The sequence below is a fragment of the Eumetopias jubatus genome, unplaced genomic scaffold (genome assembly GCF_037043125.1).
Source record: "Eumetopias jubatus isolate StellerSeaLion01/CBP00866 unplaced genomic scaffold, mEumJub1_p1.0 scaffold_2, whole genome shotgun sequence".
Taxonomy (NCBI): domain Eukaryota; kingdom Metazoa; phylum Chordata; class Mammalia; order Carnivora; family Otariidae; genus Eumetopias; species Eumetopias jubatus.
This window is the reverse complement of record NW_028274808.1, coordinates 59322407-59344383: the sequence shown is the minus strand read 5'-3', so window position 1 is coordinate 59344383 and position 21977 is coordinate 59322407. Positions and strand designations below refer to the sequence as shown.

General features: G+C 33.3%; 1 protein-coding gene across 1 annotated transcript in view; it reads right to left on the bottom strand.

Moving 5' to 3' along the window:
• Positions 1-21977, bottom strand: part of NEK1 (NIMA related kinase 1) — a 216482-nt gene that overhangs the window by 17045 nt on the left and 177460 nt on the right. Inside the window, exons 28-33 of the mRNA XM_088021009.1 lie at positions 17172-17260; positions 16192-16439; positions 10742-10893; positions 6966-7174; positions 5410-5540; positions 4789-4921 (exon numbers count right to left, since the gene is read on the bottom strand). Coding sequence (XP_087877135.1) covers positions 4789-4921; positions 5410-5540; positions 6966-7174; positions 10742-10893; positions 16192-16439; positions 17172-17260 — 962 coding nt within the window. The remainder of the gene's footprint in view (positions 1-4788; positions 4922-5409; positions 5541-6965; positions 7175-10741; positions 10894-16191; positions 16440-17171; positions 17261-21977) is intronic.

The following is a 21977-nucleotide window of genomic DNA, read 5'->3' as shown; positions in this document are numbered from 1 at the left end:
AACAGATTACTGGTAAATAAATTGAATTGATAATCAAAAAATAAAAGTCCAGAACCAGATGGAGTCACAGGTTGATTTCTACCAAACATTTAAAGAATTAATACCTATTCTCCTCAAACTATTCCAAAATAAGAAGAAGGAAAGGTTCCAAATACATCCTGCGAGGCTAGCCTTACCCTCACACCAAAACGGGACAAAGATACCACAAAAAGAAAAAAACTACAGGCCAATATCCCTGATGAACATGCAAAAATTCTCAGCCAGCTGCATTCAATACATTCAAAGGATCATTCACCATGATCAAGTGGGATTTATTCCAAGGACGCAAGGACAGTTCAATATTCACAAATCAATCAATGTGACATACTACATTAACAAAATAAAGGATAAAAATCACATGATCATCAATAGATGCAGAGAAACCATTTTATAAAATTCAGCATCCCTTCATGATAAAAACTCTTCACCAAATAGGTTTAGAGGGAACATACCTCAACATAATAAAGACCATATATGAAAGTCCCAGAGCTAACATACTCAATGGTGAAAAAATGAGAACTTTTCCTTTAATATTAGGAACAAGACAAGTTATGTCCACTCTTGCCACTATTATTCAACATAACACGAAGTTCTAGCCACAACACTCAGATGATAAAAAGAAATAAGAGGCATCCATATTGGTAATGAAGTTAAACTGTCAGTATTTGCAGATGACATGATAGTATACAAAGAAAATCCTGAAGGCCCCACCAAAAACTACTAGACAAAATAAATAATTCAGTAAAGTCTCGGGATACAAAATTAATACCCAGAAATCAGTAGCATTTCTATACACTAATAATGATGTAGAAGAAAGAGAATTTAGGAAAACAACCCCATTTACAATTGCACCAAAAAGAATAAAATGCCTACAAATAAACCAAAGAGGTGAAAGACCTGTACTCTGAAAACTATAAAACACTGATGAAAGAAACTGAAGATGACACAAACAAATGGAAAGATACTCCATATTCATGGATTAGAATTAATATTGCCAAAATGTATTACCCAAAGCAATCTACAGATTCAGGGCAATCCTTATCAAAATACCAACAGTATTTTTCATAAAACTGGAATACTCAAATTTGTATGCAAAAACAAAAGAACCCAAATAGCCAAAGCAATCTTAAGAAAAACAAAGCTGAAGGTATCATAATTCCAGATTTCAAGATATACTACAAAACTGTAGTATTCAAAACCGTATGGTACTAGTACAAAAACAGATATATAAATCAATGGAAGAAAATAGAGATAAACCTTTAATTATATTTAATCATATTAATGTTATGTCAACGGAGACAAGAATATACAATGGGGAAAAGACAGTCTCTTCAATAAATGCTAGTGGGAAAATTGGACAGTTACATGTAAAAGAATGAAACTGGACCATGTCCTAACACTATACACAAAAATAAATTAAAGACCCTAATGAGAGACTGGAAACCATAAAAATCCTCAAAGAAAACACAATAATTTCTCTGACATCAGCCATAGTAACATTTTTCTAGATATGTCCCTTCAGACAAGGGAAACAGAAGCAAAAACAAACCGTTGGGACTCCATCAAAATAAAGAGCTTTTGCACAGTAAAGGACACCATCAACAAAACAAAAAGGCAACCTATTGAATGGGAGAGGATATTTGCAAATGATATATCTGGTAAGGGTTTAATACCCAAAATATATAAACAAGTTATACAACCCCACACCAAAAAAAAAAAAAAATCTGATTAAAAAATGGGCAGAGAACATAAACAGACATTTTTCCGAAGAAGACATATAGATAGCTAACAGACACATGAAAAGATGCTCAATATCATTAATCATCAGAGAAATGCAAATCCACAATGGGATATTACCTCACATATGTCAGAATGGCTAATATCAAAAAGATAAGAAATAACAAGTGTTGGTGAGGATATGGAGAAAAAGGAACCCTCGCACACTGTTGGTAGAAAGTAAACTGGTATAGCCATTGTGGAAAACAGTAATGGAAGCTCCTCAAAAAGTTACAAATAGAAATACCATTTATTCCAACAATTCCACTACTGGGTATTTACCCAAAGAAAATGAAAACACGAATTCGAAAAGATATATGCACTCCTATGTTTACTGCAGCATTATTAACAGTAGCCAAGATATGGAAGCAACCTAAGTGTTCATCAACATATGAATGGATATGATGTTGTATATGTGTGCATGCACACACACATACACACATGCACTGGAATATCATACAGACATAAAAAAGGATGAGTGTGTCCTTTGTGACAACATAAATGGATCCAGAGGTATTTTGCTAAGTAAAATAAGTCAGACTGAGAAAGAGGAATACCATATGATTTCACTCATATGTAGAATCTAAGATAAAATAAAATAAAAAGAATAAGGAAACAAAAAGCAGAATCAGACTTACAAATACAGAGAAAAAACTGATGGTTGCCAGAGAGGGGGTTGAGAGGACTGGCAAAATGGGTGAAGAGGAGTGGGGGATACAGGCTTCCAGTTATGGAATGAACAAATCATGGGAAGAAAAGGCATAGTATAAGAAATATAATTAATGATATTGTAATAGTATTGTTTGGTGACAGGTGGTAGCTATACTTGTGGTGAGCACAGCATAAAGTAAAACTTGTCAAGTCGCTATGTTGTACAACTGAAACTAATAGAATATTGTGTGTCAACTTTAGTCAAATAAAAAAATTAAAAAGAAAAGAAAGGTGCTCCTTTAAGTTTCTTTTTTGTTTTTTTTTAAAGATTTTATTTATTTATTTGTCAGAGAGAGAGAGAGAGAGAGCACAAGCTGGGGGAGTGGCAGGCAGAGGCAGAGGGAGAAGCAGGCTCCCTGGTGAGCAGGGAGCCTGATGTGGGGCTCGATCCCAGGAGCCTGGGATCATGACCTGAGCTGAAGGCAGACGCTTAACCAACTGAGCCACCCAGGCGCCCCTAAGTTTCTTTTGATAGGTTTCATTGCACTACCATACATACGAAACATTATTCTGTTTTTGCCTATTTGTGATCATCTTAATTATTAAGCGGGCTAAAGAAAACCATAATTAAGAACATATGCAGCATTAATTACTGGCATATATTCAATCCATTACTTGTTGCTAATGACCCTAACATTTTCTTGACAGTTATGTTGTTAAGGTAAGAATAGTAATCAAGATGCAGTGGAGTACTCACTGTACCTGAAGATTTTCTAGTTTTGACTTAACAATAACTATTAGAGTTTTTAGGAGATTTTTACTTACATTTAACCAATTCAAAAACATTGGTTTTTTTTTTTTTGGCTGAGCTTTATGGTCAATATAAATAAGTCTATAACTTAACTAAGTGAAGTTGCTCCCAAAATAAAAGACATTCTTGAATTTGATTTTAGGAAACTTGATTTTTCATGATTCAAAATATCAAATATTTTTATTAAAAGCCTGGCTCTGAAATATGTGAACTGAATATTAACGCGCCACTCATATGAACACTAAATCCAGGTATTCACCATCTTGTGCCCAAAGGCATCTACAGCTTCAAAACAGATCTTATTTGCAATCTTAGGATTCTCCAAGTTATCGAGACTACTACTACGAGGCTGAACTTTATAAAACATCTCCTTCACTCTGTCAGTTCTTTCAGTTCACAAACCTTCAGTGATTTCCTCTATGTATTTTAAACACTTCACAGTATCTAATCACAAAGACTAATTTTCTTTTTTTATTTAAATTCCAGTTAGTTAACAGTGTAGTATTAGTTTCAGGTGCACAATACAGTGATTCAACACTTCCATACAATGAGACTATTTCCTATAAGAAGCTTCCAATATTAACTCTAATACACATTAATTTTCACTGTTTTCTGACACGTTATTAAGGCTCTACATTTCTTTCCATTTTTTATAATCCAAGCTTTCCTTCTCCAATTCCTACTGCACTGAAAAGTATTTTAGAATATGCATTTTATATACAGTTTTACACTTTCATATACATATGTCTCATCTTCCAAATTCAACATGTAAGCAAAGACTGTTTTTTAATGTCCATAGTAATAAAGTATGAGGCTATAAGAAGCACGTGATAAGTACTTTGAAAACAATTCATGGTGCATTAAAATGGTAACCAAACTTCTATAGCAGTGGAAACTGAAACTTAAAATAAATCACTTAATGTCACATTACTAGCTTGTCAGAGTCAGGATTATACCACTGGTCTGGTACCATGTTTAGTGCTCTTGACTAAATTTAAGGGGAAACACCATTTTTAACTTTAATAATTTTCAGTAAAGTTCTAATATATTTTAAGTGATTCTATAGGTAAATATTTTCCAAATAGAAAAATAGTTTACATTCAAATCACTATAAATGAATTCCATCTACTGTGAATGGAAGAGACTACATTTGGTATTACTTAGGAGAAATTGTACATATTGCTGAAGCATGTATGTCTAAAAGTTTACTTCTACATCCTTGACAAGAAAGTATTCTAATTTCTAGAGCTGTCCAATACGAGTCTTTCAAAAAAATCTCAAATGTTACTTATAAATTAAGTAAAAATATGAACTTAAAGGACTTAAGTCAAAAAAAATGATAGAATCAGTACAAGTATATGACATGGTTAATTTTATAATTGCTATTAGTACTGGGGTATGATTCCAATATAGATCTCACCAAAACGCATGGATAAAAAGCTCAGCAATTTACATCTGTCATCCTGTTTTGTGCACATTTACTTAAAATATAAAGACTGAGGAAATCTTACCTTCTTGATAGGCTCCATCTGCCATGACTAAATGAAGAATCTTGGCATAAAGATGTTCATGTTCATTTCCTAAAATATCCTGAACTATTGTTGAACAAATCTCGATATTTTCATCTTCATCTTCATGAACAGCCTATACCAAATTTCCAAATATAAATTAATATACGAATATTAACTTTCTCTAGAGACTTTATTATTTATAATAAATCTACTGCCCTATAAAAATCACTGACATTTCACTAGTAATTCAAAAAGAGCATATTTTGGGCACCTGGGTGGCTCAGTTGGTTAAGCGTCTGCCTTCAGCTCAGTTCGTGACCCCACTGGGATCGAGTCCCGCATCAGGGTCCCTGCTCAGCGGGCAGCCTGCTTCTCCCTCTACCTCTGCCTCTGCCGCTCCCCCTGCTCATGCTCTCTCTCTCAAATAAATATAAAAAAAAAAACAAACAAAAACAAAAACAAAAAGAGCATATTTCAAAATTAAATTTTTTTTTTTTAAAGTAGGTTCCACGTCCAAGGTGGGGTTCGACCTCATGACCCTGAGATCAAGAACTGCATGCTCCACCTACTTAGCCAGGCAGGTACCCCAAACTTAAATGTTTTAATTGACATTTTACTTACTTTTATTTTCTCATAAACCTCAAAGAATTTTTCAAAGCCTATTTCCTGCTCCAGGTGAAGTCTCAGTTCCTCTAAATGGTTAAAGACACTATCATATTCACATTCACTGGTAATCTCACCATCACTGTTATCTAAAAAACAGAAATAAAAAGATATTTTATGACAAAAAAATAAAATCTTTAAAAAATAAAAAAAAGAATGAATAAAATAATTCTTACCCTAACAGACTAAAATTCTTTTTGATGAGTGATGTCACTGAAAGACCACTTGTACTTTCGATATAAGGTTTTGGTCATTACAATTTTTGCCTTTTATGTAGGAAATCAATGTATATAAATGTCTTAACAAGACTGTTACTTTGGGAATCTTTCCTTTTATAGACAGTAAACCAGATTAGAAGAAAAACATTCTAATGGAGTAAAAAATGAAAAAAGCATACCCATATGTTCTGCACTCAGGCAAACCAACCCTGTTTTTATTTTTTAAAAGATTTTATTTATTTATTTGACAGAGAGAGACACAGCGAGAGAGGGAACACAAGCAGGGGGAGTGGGAGAGGGAGAAGCAGGCTTCCTGCTGAGCAGGGAGCCCGATGTGGGGCTTGAGCCCAGGACCCTGGGATCATGACCTGAGCCAAAGGCAGACGCTTAACGACTGAGCCACCCAGGCGCCAACCCTGTTTTTAAAAAGTTGACATTAAACATAGGCCAAAACATGAAAAAGCATGCAGGAGGCAGATGACTTATCCTACATATCATAAAAATTTAGTAAAGCATTTAGAAAGTATTATAAATGCTATATATGTTTTATGTCATGTATATGTCCAAGACACTGGGATACATTCTAGTAAAAGACAAAGTTACTGAAGAATTGTTCCTTTTCACATTAGCTCTTCTTCCCAAATAAACATTATATAGTTCTCGAAATACACATATTTTCTATGCATCTTAGGGGTAATGCTATGAACAAAGAACAGTTTAAAAAGGTTTAGCATTAAACCTGCTGGTTAACCACTGTATGTGGAAGCCCTCTGTATAATATAAAGTGCTAAGAAAACTAGGCTGTTGGGGTGCCTGGGTGGCTCAGTCGTTAAGCGTCTGCCTTCGGCTTAGGTCATGGTCCCAGGGTCCTGGGATGGAGCCCTGCACCGGGCTCCCTGCTTGGCAGGAAGCCTGATTCTCCCTCTCCCACTCCCCCTGCTTGTGTTCCCTCTCTTGCTGTGTCTCTGTCAATAAATAAATAAAATCTTTATTTAAAAAGAAAAAAAGAAAACTAGGCTGTTATCTTTAGTACTAGAAAAATAAGTCAAGAAAGATAAGAAAGCAATAAAAATGCTTCAAAAGCATTTCCAAAATTTAATGGGAAAGAAATGGAACAAATGTATATGGGCATTTGTGTGAAAAGAAAAAGAATAAATAAAAGTCAGAGACACAGAAGCATACTTCAGTTTTTTAAATTTGGAAACTGTTCATATCAGGTATCAGAAAAATATACTCTACTTGAAATATTTGTATACATTGAAAAAAAAAAAAAGTCCCACAATCATGACAACGTACCTGAATGCCATTCTTCATTTAGGGCACTTTCACTGCTGGGATTGTCATCCTCATCTGCCAGATCTGTCCCATTTGCAGTCTGTTCTATGTCACTGTTCTTTAAGACTGATTCTTCCTCCTCACTGCATTCTTCTCCAGGTTGTTCCCTAAGTAACTGTTCCATAGAGGCCTGAAGCTCTTGTAAATCTGTGTCAGTTTCTCCAAAAACACTGAAATTTTAAAAAATTAAACTAAACATTACCAAAATGTCACCTTATTTTGAAATTTTACTTCAATTCAATATACATGCACTCCTTTCTGCTTAGAAGTACTAATAGTGGATAAAAAGAAATCTGAAAAAACCTACATAGTAGTTTTTAACAAAGTAAATGAAGATTAATACAATTATAAATATAGCATATGACACATATTCTGGAATACATAAGCCAGAAGATGACTTGTTTAAAATGATCCTGACTTGGGGCACCTGGGTGGCTCAGTTGTTAAGCATCTGCCTTCGGCTCAGGTCATGATCCCAGGGTCCTGGGATCGAGCCCCACATCGGGCTCCCTGCTCCACGGGAAGCCTGCTTCTCCCTCTCCCACTCCCCCTGCTTGTGTTCTCTCTCTCGCTGTATCTCTCTCTGTCAAACAAATAAATATAAAAAAATATAAAAAATAAATAAAATGATCCTGACTTGCTAAAAGAGAATCACATAACTATCATATTATTCACTTCTTAAACTTTGAAAAAATGTTTCAGTATTTTGAGGCCAGACTAAAAAGACTTTTCACTTGCTTTCTAAAAAAAATATTTAATATTCAAATATTTTTCTTCTAGGTAATTTTGAACATTTAGCAAAATCTTTGTGTAGATGTATAATAGTATACTATATGACAGGCTTCCCATATAAACACTCATTGGACATTTGAACTTTTAGAAACGGAAATACTTAGGGAATTATCCATTCAGGTTAATAGGATGATCTAATGAATAAAATAGTCACCAGATATCTTACCTTTAGATGCTTATTCTTGAAAACATTTCTAAAACACATAACAAATGGACTTTACTGAACAATTAGAATATACTAACCATAATAATCTTCACTGGATTATCTTGTTTCCAAGGCATTGCTCAGGATACTAATTTTATTTTCAAGGGATTATAGATGCTGGAATTAATTTATGCAAATAATACCCTCGATTTATATAGTACCTTAGTTTATTAAGCAGTTTTATCCTATTACTAAAATTTTATCTACACATAACTCATAACTCATTTTAGAGACATGGGCATTGAAACAAAGTGCTTAAATGATTTGCTCAAGGCTACACAATCAATAAATAGCTAATAAAGATTGAAATCTAAGTCTTCTCACCACTTCTACAATACCCCAAAAACATACTCATCAACTTTCTCTTATGATTTGCCTCTTTCTCCTAAAGTGGCGTGCATAGGGAAAAGTCTGTAGATTAAGAGTTAATTGAGATTTTAGATAAGGGAAGTCTTCTGAAAGAGATTATGTACCCATGTTGAGGATTTCATCCACCGGAAAAGTGATGCTGCACAGGACACAAAAGCTGATTAAAGCCTTCAAGTTTAGATTCCAATCAAATAAGTATTTACTAAAAAGCTAAAATAGAAATGGTATTATGCAAGATCTTAAATAAAATTTCCACTAATGGAAAAGAAAATACTCTTTTAAAGTAGAAATATCTTTATTTTCTGTTTATGTGTACAAACGTCTACACTTTGACTTTGTAGCAGGTATAGAAAAGCAAAGCATCTAATTAGAATGAAAAAGAGAGTATGTCTAATTTTTTGGATCATCCTATTAGTAGCATTCAACTTCATATTTAATTACAAGACTAACATAATATGCACACCTGCTATGTACCATTACAACAATGATCAAATAATGACCTGTTGATAAAATCTTCCTATGGCCAACCCAGAGGAATCAGTGCCCACTATAGGTGGTATTAAAGTAAATGGGGCTGCCAAGTCTGCCATTATAAGAAAAGTATAAGATTAACATCTTTTTGAAAGATATATTTTAAAATCTGGCCCTGAATTCACATTTTAGTAGATTTTCTTATTATATGACCTTGAGTGAAGTTTGGACCAAAAAAAGAGAAAAAAATCCCAAGGAAAACATCAAGTAAAATTTCCTGGTATGGACTAACTTACTTTAAAAAATAACTTGGTTTTCAAAATTTTAAGTTAATATTAAAAACTTCTAATTTAAATTTTAAAATAAAATTGCCATCAACTAGTAATTAAAAGAACACAAGCCACAAACAACTTACTGTGTAGTCATATAAAAACTGACGACTTTATATAAACTTTGAGGAAAAACTGTTACCTAGTACTCTGTCAACCATAAAGGTGCTGATACGTTGTCATATTCTCCAAGAAGCTCAATAAAAACACATAGTTAAAGTGCTTATGACCACAGCCAAGCAGAAGAAAACAAGGATAAAAGGGTAACTTCCTGCATAATCTGAGGACAGTAGCAAAAATATAAAGAACTCTATAAAAGATGAAAAAAGGGGGGGGCAAAACTTTTAATAGACACAGTTTGGTTAAAAATTTAAGAAACAAGAGTCAAGCCTTAAGAAAAACAAACAAAAAAACCAGAAAATAATATGTGCCAGATACAGTGGCTCTGGCTCAACTAGTATAGGGGGGGAAAAATCATGAGATTGATATTTAATTGGATATCGATCATATCCAAACACAGTTTTTTTTCTATTAAAAGACATAAAATGTAGAAACTTAAGTTCAAAAATATCAGAAAATAAATCATAAAAATCCCAGTATTTTATACCATATTTTCCTGATGATTTGAATACACTATACCTTCTCAAACACTTTATTTCCCCCCCATATTGGGTAACATTTGTCTGGTGGGGGAAAGCTTACTTGTACTGTCTAAGGGGCTATCACTTCCTACACTTCTCAGAAGGGTTGGTTAAATTTGCCTCTTGGATTCTAGATTCCCTATGAATCATGAAGAAAGGAATTCTGTGAAAGCAATTAAGTTACATGCAGAACACACATAAGCAAACAAAACAACTAGTCTACCTGCTAACTTCCCACAGTCATGGTTTTGAAATCATACATGGCAGGAGAGAGTTGTAGAGGCTTTCTGCTCTTTTCCCTGGGGAACTGTAGAATAGTTCGTATTTCACAATTTTCCATTGCAATCCCTATATCATGTGGTGTTAAACTTTTAAACGATCATTATGCTGCTAATACTCCTTCATTTAAGCAATATTTATTAAGCTTGTACCATGGACAAGTCAATGTGCTAGATGCTCAGTGGTGAATATGACAGAAAGCACACACAGAAACCATTTTCTCATATTCTTCAAGTGAGAGTCAGTCATTATATTACCTAGAGGCAAATATACATATCAAAACTTGCATGACTGTACTTTAATTATGTTGTAAAAAGGCAAAGGAGTGGTGAAAAATCAGTTACAGATAATTTTTTAAAACTATCTAGGTGGTGGCGCCTGAGTGGCTCAGTCGTTTAGCACCTGCCTTTGGCTCAGGTCATGATCCCAGGGTCCTGGGATGGAGCCCCACATCAGGCTCCCTAATCCACGGGAGGCCTGCTTTTCCCTCTCCCACTCCCCCTGCTTGTGTTCCCTCTCTCGCTGTGTCTCTGTCAAATAAATAAATAAAATCTTTTAAAAAAAACCTGTCTAGGTGAGTTACATCTCTAGAGTTCACATAAACTCAGAAATTCTGTTAGTGCTAGTATTTATTAATGACATCATACTCACATGTCTTCAGAATCAGATGGTCCTTCTTTAATATGCTCATCTTCATTTTCATCTATTTCAAGATTGTCTTGACATACATCTCCTACAGTAGGAACATCCATCAGTGTTCTGAACAATTTTGAGAGATCTGGAAGTGAACATGTCCTCAACATCTAAAAAAGTCAACAGATTTCTTAGTAGGAGTAAGATCATTAGAAAACAAAAATGAATTTAAAAAATTAGAAAGTTAGTGCTAATACTAATTTTTTATTTTATATCATATATTTAGAGTTAGAAGCTCCAGAGGTGACTCGTCTAAGATTAGAACCTAATTTCTTGAATTTCATCTCTGTATTTTTTCAGTGAGTAAACTAAACTGGTAGGGATTCACTTAAGTCACCATTAAAAGGCAGGGAGAGGTGTTTAGTTGGGGTATGCCCAGGGAATGGAATTAGAAATCTCTCAAAAATCAGGCAGTGCCAGAAACTGCCAATTTGCTCCTTCTCACTCAAGACCCACACTGTCCCTCTTTTATTGTCTCTCTTTCTCTCACACTTTTCTATGGCCAATCTTCCCCATATATTTTCCCCAAATCCTGAACTGAGTTAGTCTGAAGCTTGGCAAAGCACTATTACACATAATTAGTGGCCCTTTGTATCATAGGGCCTGCTGGGTAGCCAACAATGGTTAAATAAGGAACTTCATATTAGTGCAAAAATAAAAAAGTCTAATATCACTTCCATGAACAAGGGACTGTAATTGGAGCCTTTCCCACAAGAAGGCAAGCCTAGAAAGACAGGTACTTGATGTTCATACTAAGATCATTTATAGCAGCAGGTGAGAAGAAACTGACTTGAGAAAAAAACAATGTACAGTTGAGGTGTGTAAAATTTGTATTTGTTTGGATAAGACCAGGAATAACAGAAATAGCCCTGTCCACCAACCTATCAGCAATTAGAATGTGATGGATAGACAAGACAATGAAACAAATGTCTATATACATAAGCCTCCGAATTCAGTTAATAACCATAAAGGAAACTGTAAGATTTGGGTAACATAATTCCTAAGGCCCTGGTAAGAATCCTACACCAGATTGGGGACCATGAAGAAAACATAGTTTAGCATATTAATGAAAATTTATATATTTTGCCAATTTAATTGGTACAATCTGTTTTTGAGAAAAAGAATAGATTTCCATTATTTGAACATAATTTACATATTACAGCACAAGTAAAAAATAGTTATGAACTATAAGATGGTGAAGATACACTGCTTATTAAAACACTTATTGATGGTACTGAAGATATTTCTTTTGCTGAATCTCTCATTGTTGGCAGAATTTATGCTTGACTTGTTTATTTGAACCATGTATATTATAAACCAGCAGTGTGCAAAGTATGCATATAGTAACATTTTCTCCAGATAGATGCTAAAATCAAAAATATATAGCATATATGCATTATATACCTAAATTCAAGGGGTCTATATATAAAGATGCAATATTTTTTAGACAGATAAATTCCAACCCTGGTAAAAAAAAAATCTCAATTTTAGTTTATTCCTTTCACTAATTAAAATAGCTTTCCTAACCTAACATAAAATAATACAGTAGAAAGAAATTTCGAGAGGTATGTAATTTGGCAATTTTCCTCTTGGAATGGGTCTATGCACCCATCAGTCCAACAGCTATCTGTCCTATATTAAAAATGCTTCATGTTCACAGTCTTCTTTGATAGATTTTTTAGATGTTTTAGTTGTTGGTTAAGTTCTACTTTTTCTCAAAATATGAAGAGAACCACATAGGTTGGTGGACAGGGGCTATGTCTGTTATTAAACAAAAACAATAAAAATTTACATGTGGATGTAAAATATAAGACAACAATGCCAAAAGAATAGACAAGAGGGTGGAAATGGAAGTACACTGTGAAAACGTTCTTATGTCATATGTGAATTGGTATAATATTTTGAAGGAAGACTGTAAAAAGCTAAAACTGCATCTTGAAAGCTGAGAATTACAAATAAGTTTTTGAAAACGTCTATATTGGCAAATAGTAGAGATAAAATAAAATGCTAAAAATAATCTGAAAGAAGGGAGAATAAAAGTAAAATAAGAACAGAAAAAGTGATGAGACAAATAGAGAACAATAGCAAAATGGTAGGTTTAAACTCAGTCAGACCAATAATATTATCGAAAATTACATGAAAAGTAAATGGTCTAATCACTTTAAATAGAAGAGGCTGTCAGACTGGTTAAAAAGCAAGACTTGACAACGTAACAGCTACAAAAAAATCTACATAAAAATCAGTGTGATTACAAGTTATGAAGGTAAAATATATATATACACCTTACAAATACTAATCATCAGAAAGCTGGAATGGCTATATTAAAACCAGACAAAATAGATTTCAGAACAAGGTGATATGACCAAGAATAAGGAGAGTCATTTCATAATGATAAAGAAGGCAATTTATCAAGAAGATATAAAGATTATTAATTTACATTCAATTGACTGGAAATTTCAATACTCCTTTTTCAGTAGCTGATAAACAAGTGGAAAGAAAATCAGTAAGAACACAGAAGATGAACAACACTATCAAACAAATGGGATCCTTCATAACAATAAACCTATCAATTCATCCAGAAGGAACAGTAATACTAAATTTTTATTCACTCAATAACAAAGTTTCAAAATACATGGAACAAAAATTGACACAAATGAAAAGATAATTATATAATTTTTTCCATTCTTTTCTCAACAAATGATATAACTAGATACAATAGACAAAAAAATTAGTAAAGATAAAGAAGACTTGAACAGCACTATCAACCAATTTGACTTAATTCTTGACATTTACAGAACATTTTACATGATGATAGAAGAATAAATTCTTTTAAAGAGATCTGTTAGAGTAGTAGCCACCAGTAAAGGAGACTAAAGGGTGACTCATGAGTGCAGAGGAAAATATGATATAAAGAAAGCCAAGAGATAAAACTATTTTAAAAATAAAGTGTATATCAACTGTGTTGGAAGAAGAAAAGTCAAGAAAGGTTGAGAGAGAAAAAGGTACTGGGAATTTGCCAATGTACTAGTAATTGATTTGACAAAAGCAATTTTAATGGAGGAGTGTGCTAAAAGTCATGTTGGAATGTATTTGGAAGTGAATGGAAGTGGAGACTGTAAAGATACAACATACTCAAGATGTTTGGTTGTAAAAGGGAGCAGAGAAAGGGGTGGTAGCCAGAGAAGGGCATGTTCTCATGAGAAGTTTGCTAATTATGATGGGATTTATTAGAATATGCATGTTGAGGAAATGATCCATTATAGAGGAAAAAGCTGATGATACAAGCTAGTGTGACCAAAGTAAACAAGTGAATTCTTGAGAAGGTGAGAGAGGTTAGGATTCAAAGTACAAGGAGGATTTCCTTTAATAAAAAAAGAAGACAAGTGGCATAACAACATTTTTAAAAAGAATTTCAACAACAATCTTTGTAAGAGCTCAAATTATTCCATTTAGTAAACAGATTATTTAAATGATTATAAATAATTTTTACCTTTTCTTCATATTTCAAGGTCACCATTTTGGCCCAGTGATGACCTCGCATGATCTCAAAAGATTTTTTTTTAAAGATTTTTATTTATTTGACAGAGAGAGAGCGCAAGCAGGGGGAGCAGCAGAGGGAGAAGGAGAAGCAGACTCCTCGCTGAGCAGAGAGCCTGATGTGGGGCTCAATCCCAGGACCCTGGGATCATGCCCTGAGCGGAAGGCAGATGCTTAATGACTGAGGCACCCAGGTGCCCCTCATGACCTCAAAGATTTAAGGGATAGACAGGTATGGCCTTCTGTCCTTGTCTTAAATGGCTACAAATTGCTTTGATTTTCTAGGGTTTTTTCTTGCCCCTCCCTCTCACAGTCAGTCCCCTACACAAAATCTGCTTTGTTGTGCTTACTTCCCAAGTAAGTACTTCCGTAGAATTACTAAGGCTGAACTAAGGCTATGAAAGAAAATCAAATAAAATGTATTATGCAAGGAATGTTAACTTTATACACAGAAATAAGTTATTCAAAAATTCTGGGCTAAAGACAGTTAGCTATACACCTTTACTACAAAAGAAAGTACATGAATTATAGGATAATCTTCATCTGTACCATAAATAGGCCTTATTCTCAAACTCTGAAGATCATAAATTTGTTTTCACAGTTAATTATCTTTGAAAGTTTGACTGCTATTAGACAAATGAGAGAATTTCACAATCTCTACATTTAAAATAAACTTAAGAAAACACTCCAAAAAATAAAAACATATCCCGTTTGAAAATTAAATTGAAAATCAAAATGACATATTTAAAAAGGACAAAAGAATTCAGGTAATTCATTCCCATATAGACTTAAATACATGAAAAATGTCCAGCCCCACTGGTAAACACAGAAACACAAATTTTTAAAAATATCATTACTCAGCTCCTTAATACACAATTTTTAAGTTGGTACTTTTTAGAGTCCAGACTCTTACATACTATTGAGGCATTATAAGCTATTTCTTAAAGGGAAATCAGGCACTATACAATATAACTTTTGAACTCCACTTACAGAAATTTATTTTATGAAAATAATTGTGGCTACTGTCAAAGATACAGATGTAGGTGGTTACTGTAACAAAAATTGAAACCTAAAGGCCCAACAAAAATAGATTAGTTAAAAAAATTATATCTAGCATAGTAGCACAATGGAATTTGTGGTCATTATAGATGATATGAGAGATTATTTGATGATATGACAAAATGCTGTTTTTATAATTTGTAATATTAACATTTGTAATAATTTTATAGTACATATTAAACAGAAAAGCAGGTAACAAAAAATATGCATACTATTCTATTTTGGCAGAAAGTTTTATAGATGTAATAATTACATATGTAAAAGTAATATAACAAAATATGTGATTTCTTTATATCTTTAAATTTTCTATAAATATTGTAATTTCTTAATAAGAAAAAATTGGTTGCATATTTTCAAAAACAGCAAGTGAAAAAAGGTAAGAAGTTTGAAAATTTTTTGCCATAAAGTACATATGAATATCTATTACCTTTTCTACATACAAATTAGGCAAACAGCACTTCTGTCCACTTAAAATATATTGCTTAAATTTAGTCTTATATGAAAAATGGAAGTTGGGTTGAGTAGTGAGAAAGGGAAACGGTGTAAGAGGGATTTTTACTTAAATAAAAGTCGACCCAGTAAAAAGAATCCTGAACAAGGAGCCAGTGAAACAGTCTTTGTCCTAGTTGTACTCAATGGCAATTTCTTTTCAGAATCCCAGAAGAGAAGATGGAGGTTTTATTACTGTTTTTGTTTATTTGTGTGTGTGTGTGTATAAGAGATTAAAACTCAATATTATGGTTTATTAAAGAAAAACAGTAAATAAGAAATGTTATTAAAACAGATATTTTCCATTGGAGGTGCATACTTGCCTTTGGGTTGTTTGCATCAAATAGACCAGTTGAAAGTCCAATCAGCAAGGAATTTTGGCTTTTATTTTTTGGTGGTGAATCAGAGCGAGATCGAAGCGGAAAGGATTCTTCTGGTGAACACAGAATTGACTGAATTTGAGAGACTACGTTCAAGTGTTTTGAAAGAACCACTCTATGGAAAAATGGCTCTGGTTGCACAGATTTATCAACATCACATTTAGGGTGCTGAGAATCACCTATTTCAGGTCCTGTGGTATAACGGAAAAATTCTGTGATGTCTATACAGTACTTAACCTCTATGTGATACTGAAAAAGCACAGTACTTAACACGAATCTAGCCAAAAACTCTCTATCAGAAAAACAAAATCAAAGTATAGATATGATTAATTACCTTATAAGTAAACTTTGATAGGATATAAGGTTTTATTTTCAGAAAGATTAATTTGCTATATACCTCCATTAAATTCAAGTTCTAAAATATATAACATAATAAAAAAAGTGTCATTAGCACTAGAACGAATTTCTACTTTCACAGTATCAGAATGCTATGTCATTTCCAATTAAAATAGGAAAAAGAAAAAAAATTAGGAAATGTGAAAATATATTGTTTAGACACTCATATTTAGCTCCAGTTTATCTTTGTTCCTACAGGTTAGATAGGAAAAATTATATTTCTCATATTTTATAATTAATATTATTAAAAACAAAAAGACAACTTACTTAATGGCCTTAGTATACTGGCTTAGTTTTGGCAAGCAATTCTTTCTGTTTTGAACATTTCATAAAATAATTGACCAAAAAGATTTATTGGCCATGTTGCCAAACAATCCAGGCTTATTAATGAGAATCTAGTGCTCTATGCCTATTACATTTTTTAAACAATTGAGGGGACTGATAAAAAATGCTATTAATATGTTGTCCAAACAAAAGAGATTCAGGTTAACAACCTTCCAAAAGTAGTCTAATACAATGAAACTTACTAATATCAACTTCACTAAGGTGATCCACATTGTTTGAGATTTCATCTTCAGGAACTTCATTTTGCTGAACAGTGATCCTATCTTCCAACCTGCCCAGATGGATACATTGGTAGAAATACAATTTACTAGAAATAAAAGCACTCTTAAATTAAAAAAAAAAAAAAAAAAGGAGTACAAGTTCACCAGCATCCTGTGGTCCCTCTTCCAAATATTTTCCTCACTTATGTGTGTGGATATATTTCCTCTCATAAGTACATTGTATTTTTTACCCGGTTAAAACCTTCACCAATCATAGTCAGTCACAAAAACCAGCCTCACCACTTCTTATAATTGTGGTTCCCAAAATGTGGCCCCTAGACATTAGGAACACACAGAAACTTGCTCAAAATACAAATGCTCAGGGGGCGCCTGAGGGGCTCAGTCGTTAAATGTCTGCCTATGGCTCAGATCATAATCCCAGGGTCCTGGGATTGAGCCCCACAATGCCCCGCATCGGGCTCCCTGCTCAGGGGGAAGCCTGCTTCTCCCTCTCACACTCCCCCTGCTTGTATTGTCTGTCAAATAAATAAATAAAATCTTAAAAAAGAAATAAAAATGCTCAGGGCCTCCCTGGACCTATCAATCAGAAACTTTGGGGGATAAGGCCCAGCAATTTATTTTAATAAATACCAAAGTAATTCTAATATTTGCTAATGTTTGAGAACCACTACTTCAAGCAATCAAAATGCCCCTTAATAGCAGAGAATATAAAACAATTATAATATACTAATACTATAAAATATCATGCAGCTGTTACAATAATGAAATAGAAATCTATGTGAAATACTGTGGAATGATAGTTTATAAATAAATATAAAATAAATATAAACATATATTTAATATATTATATAAATAAATTAATATATTTAAGTTAGCAAAGTAGAAACAAATATATATATTTATTTAATATATTAAGTACATTTATTTATAAATATAAAATGAATATTTTATAAATAAAATAAATTTATTATAAATATAAAATAAATATAAATTTATAAATTTATAAATAAATTAATAATATATTTTATTAAGTAAGCAAAGTAATCTACAGATCAATTTGTATTAAGTGGTGTTAGGTTTCAAAAAATGGTGTGTAGCACACTATATAGAATGATATGCACAAAAAAGTTTTAACACTCAAGAGTGAATTAATTGAGGAAAAAAGGTAAAGAAGAACTGACAGTTTTTATTTCAATACATCTGGGAATTATATTCATGTATTATATATTTTTTTAACAAAAACTTAAAGACTGGAAGAATACAGTCCAAAGTTTTCAAACACAGAAAAAGATGTTAAACATCACTAATCATCAGGGAAATGCAAATCAAAAGCAAGATATCTCAAATCTGTTAGAATGGCTATTAACAAAAAGATAAGAGGTAAGTGGTGAGGATGTGGACAAAAAAGGAACCCTTGGGAGGCCTGGTTGGTTCAGTCAGTTGAGTGTCTGCCTTTGGCTCAGGTCATGATCCCAGGGTCCTGGGATGGAATTCCACATCCCCGGCAGCTCAACAGGGAGCCTGCTTCTCCCTCTGCCTGCCACTCCCCCTGCTTGTGCTCTCTCTCTCTCTTTCTCCCTGACAAATAAATAAATGAGTCTGAAAAAAAAAAAAAAAGGAATCCTTGTGCACTGCTGGTGAGGATGTAAATAGTGCAGCCACTATAAAAAACAGTACAGTTTCCTCTAGATATTAAAAATAGAAATATCATACAATCCAGTAATTCCACTACTGGGTATTTATCCAAAGAAAACAGAAACACTAATTTGAAAAGATCTATGCACCCCTATGTTTATTACAGCATTATTAACAATATCCTAGATTTGAAAGCAACCCAAGTGTCCACTGACAGATAAATACACACACACACACACACACACACACACACACACACACACACACACACATACAGGAATATTACTCACCCATAACAAGGAATGAGATCTGGCCATCTGCAATAATACAGATGGATATAGAAGGTATCATGCTCAGTGAAATAAGTCAGATAGAGAAAGACAAGAACCGTATGATTTCACTTATATGTGGAATCTAAAAACCAAATGAACAAACAAATGAAGCAAACAAAAAGCAGAAACAGAGCCAATACAGAGAATAAACTGGTAGTTCACCAGAAGGAAGGGGGGGTGAGAAGATGGGCAATAAGGGTAAGGGGTAGTGAGAGGTCCATGGTTCCAGTTATGGAATGAGTAAGTCATGGGGATAAAGGGAACACAGACATGGGGAATATAGTCAATGGTATTATAACAAGGCTGTATGGTGATAGATGATAGCTACACTTGTGATAACAATAGTTTAAGTACAGAGTTGTCAGAAACTAATGTAACACTGTGTGTCCACTACAATAAAAACAACAACAAAAACCAAAGGCACCCCAGTAACTTTTCTCTGCAAGTTTGGCTTATAAGCAGTTTCTGTTTTCTTAATTCTTTGTAATTCATCTCAAATTTAAATAATTTTTTACTTTTTCAGTTTTAAATTTTGAAAATTTTTCTATTTTTGGTTTTCAGTTTTTATTTCTAATCATACAAGTAACACTTTTCTTCATTCAAAATGTAATGTCCCTTGGTTCCTCAGAAAGTTAAACATAGAATTACCATACGCTGCAGCAATTCTATTCCTAGTTATACACTTAAAAGAATATGGGTGTGCAAACAAAAGCTTGTACACAAATATTCATACAAGCAAGACTTAAATGTTTTAAATGTTTTAAAAACATTATGGTACGTGAAAGAAGCCAGATACAAAAAGCCACATACGGTATGATTCCATATGAAATATCCAGAATAGGCAAATCTATAGACAGAAAGGAGATTAGTGATTGACAAAGGCTGGGGGAAGGGGAAATGGAGAGTGGCTGTTTAACTGGTATCAGGGTTTCCTTTTGGGGTGATGAAAATGTTCTGGAACCACATAGTGGCAATGGCTACACAACACTGTCAATGTAATAAATACTACTGAATTGTACACTTTAAAATGGTTAAAATGGTAATTTTATATCAATTTTACCTTGACTAAAAAAAAAAATGTAATGTTCCTTTGAGAATTCCCCATAGTAAACTCAAAGCTCAGTTGCCCTTACTGTCATCAGTTTGGTATACATCTTACCATATTTTCCCTTGAATTTTACAGAGAAATAAATAGCATTATTTTAATATATGGAAATGCCTTTTTATTCAATATTATTTTATTAATCATTTGATAATTGGGGCATATTTCCATATTGATACATGAAGCTACATTTTATTCTTTAGAGTGCTATATACTATCCATAATGCAGTATACAGAAAGTTCTTTATTTTTAGCAACTTCCTTATTAATGATTAGAGTCTTTCAAATTATTTGCTATGATTCTCCTACAATAAACATTCTTGCATATGCCTCTTTGTGCCCATGTATGAGTCATCTTAGAGTAGATACCAAAAAGTAAAAATGCATTATTACAGGACATGCACATTATAATTTTTTTTAAAAAGATTTTATTTATTTGACAGAGAGAGAGCGAGCACAAGCAGGGGGAGCAAGAGAGGGAGAAGCAGGGGAAGAGGGAGAGGAGAAGCTCCTCAGCAGGGAGCCCTATGCGGGGCTCAATCCCCGGACCCTGGGATCATTACCTGAGTAGAAGGCAGACACTTAACCGCTTAAATGAGCCACCCAAATGCCCTCAATATGCACATTTTAAACTAACAAAATTGGCAAATGGATTTCCAAATTGGCTCTCCCAATTCTTACGTGTGCTTGCAATGTATCAATGCCCCTAGTTCCCAATCTCTCACCAATATTTGATGCTATTACTTGCATTCCTCCTGGCTTCATGTTATTTTGTGAAGAAACTTTCACCGGCAAAACATCTGGACTCTTGGCCCACCTTTTATTTATTCCTCTTCTTTGAGGAAGAACAAGTATCTGACATTCATACATTCATAGTTCTCCACTGAGTAAAGTTAGTCAAAGAACTTAGGAATTTGATGTCTTTTTTCTCATTGTATTGACTCTATAATCCATAAAGTATATATGTGGTTTCCCTTGCAAACAGTTATATTCATATTCTTTCCCCATTTTTCTCTTGGACTTTGGTCTTCTTCTTAATTTGCCAAGTTCTTTATGAATTCTGGATATTAATTATTAGGCTGTCTCCTTTCCATTTGTTGACATTTAGCTCTTTAATAAATCTGATATTGTTTTGCTGAACGGCTTTAGAAATGGAACTTTTATTTTCAAGTTGTGTTTAAGTGCTAGATACGCTGTGTAGTATAGAGAAACAGTATTTTTAGCCATTTCCTTATGAGACTATTTCAAATTATTTGCTATGATAAGCATTCTTTTTTTTTAATAATAAGCACTTCTGCGTATGTTTTTTTGTGCCCATGTCGAAGTGCAGGCCTCTTCCTGTTTTTATAAAGTTGTATTGAAACAGTAACACTTATTTGTTTATGTATCATCCATGGCTGCTTTTGTACTACTTAGGCAGAGTTGAGTAGCTACATCACAGACCAAATAGTCTACCCAAGGCTGAAATATTATTTAGCTTTTACAGAAAAAGATTGACTGTCCCTGTTAAAGATGATGGCAATGGAAGAAACTGCCAATTACTTTTTATAAATGAACCATAACAAGAATAACAAAATCCAACAATAATTTCCCGTAACCAAAAGGAACTGCAGATGACTCTTGCAAGTATTAATACAAAAATCCTAAAATACATAAGTACCTTAAAATAATATGTCATGACCAAGAAGAATGTACTTA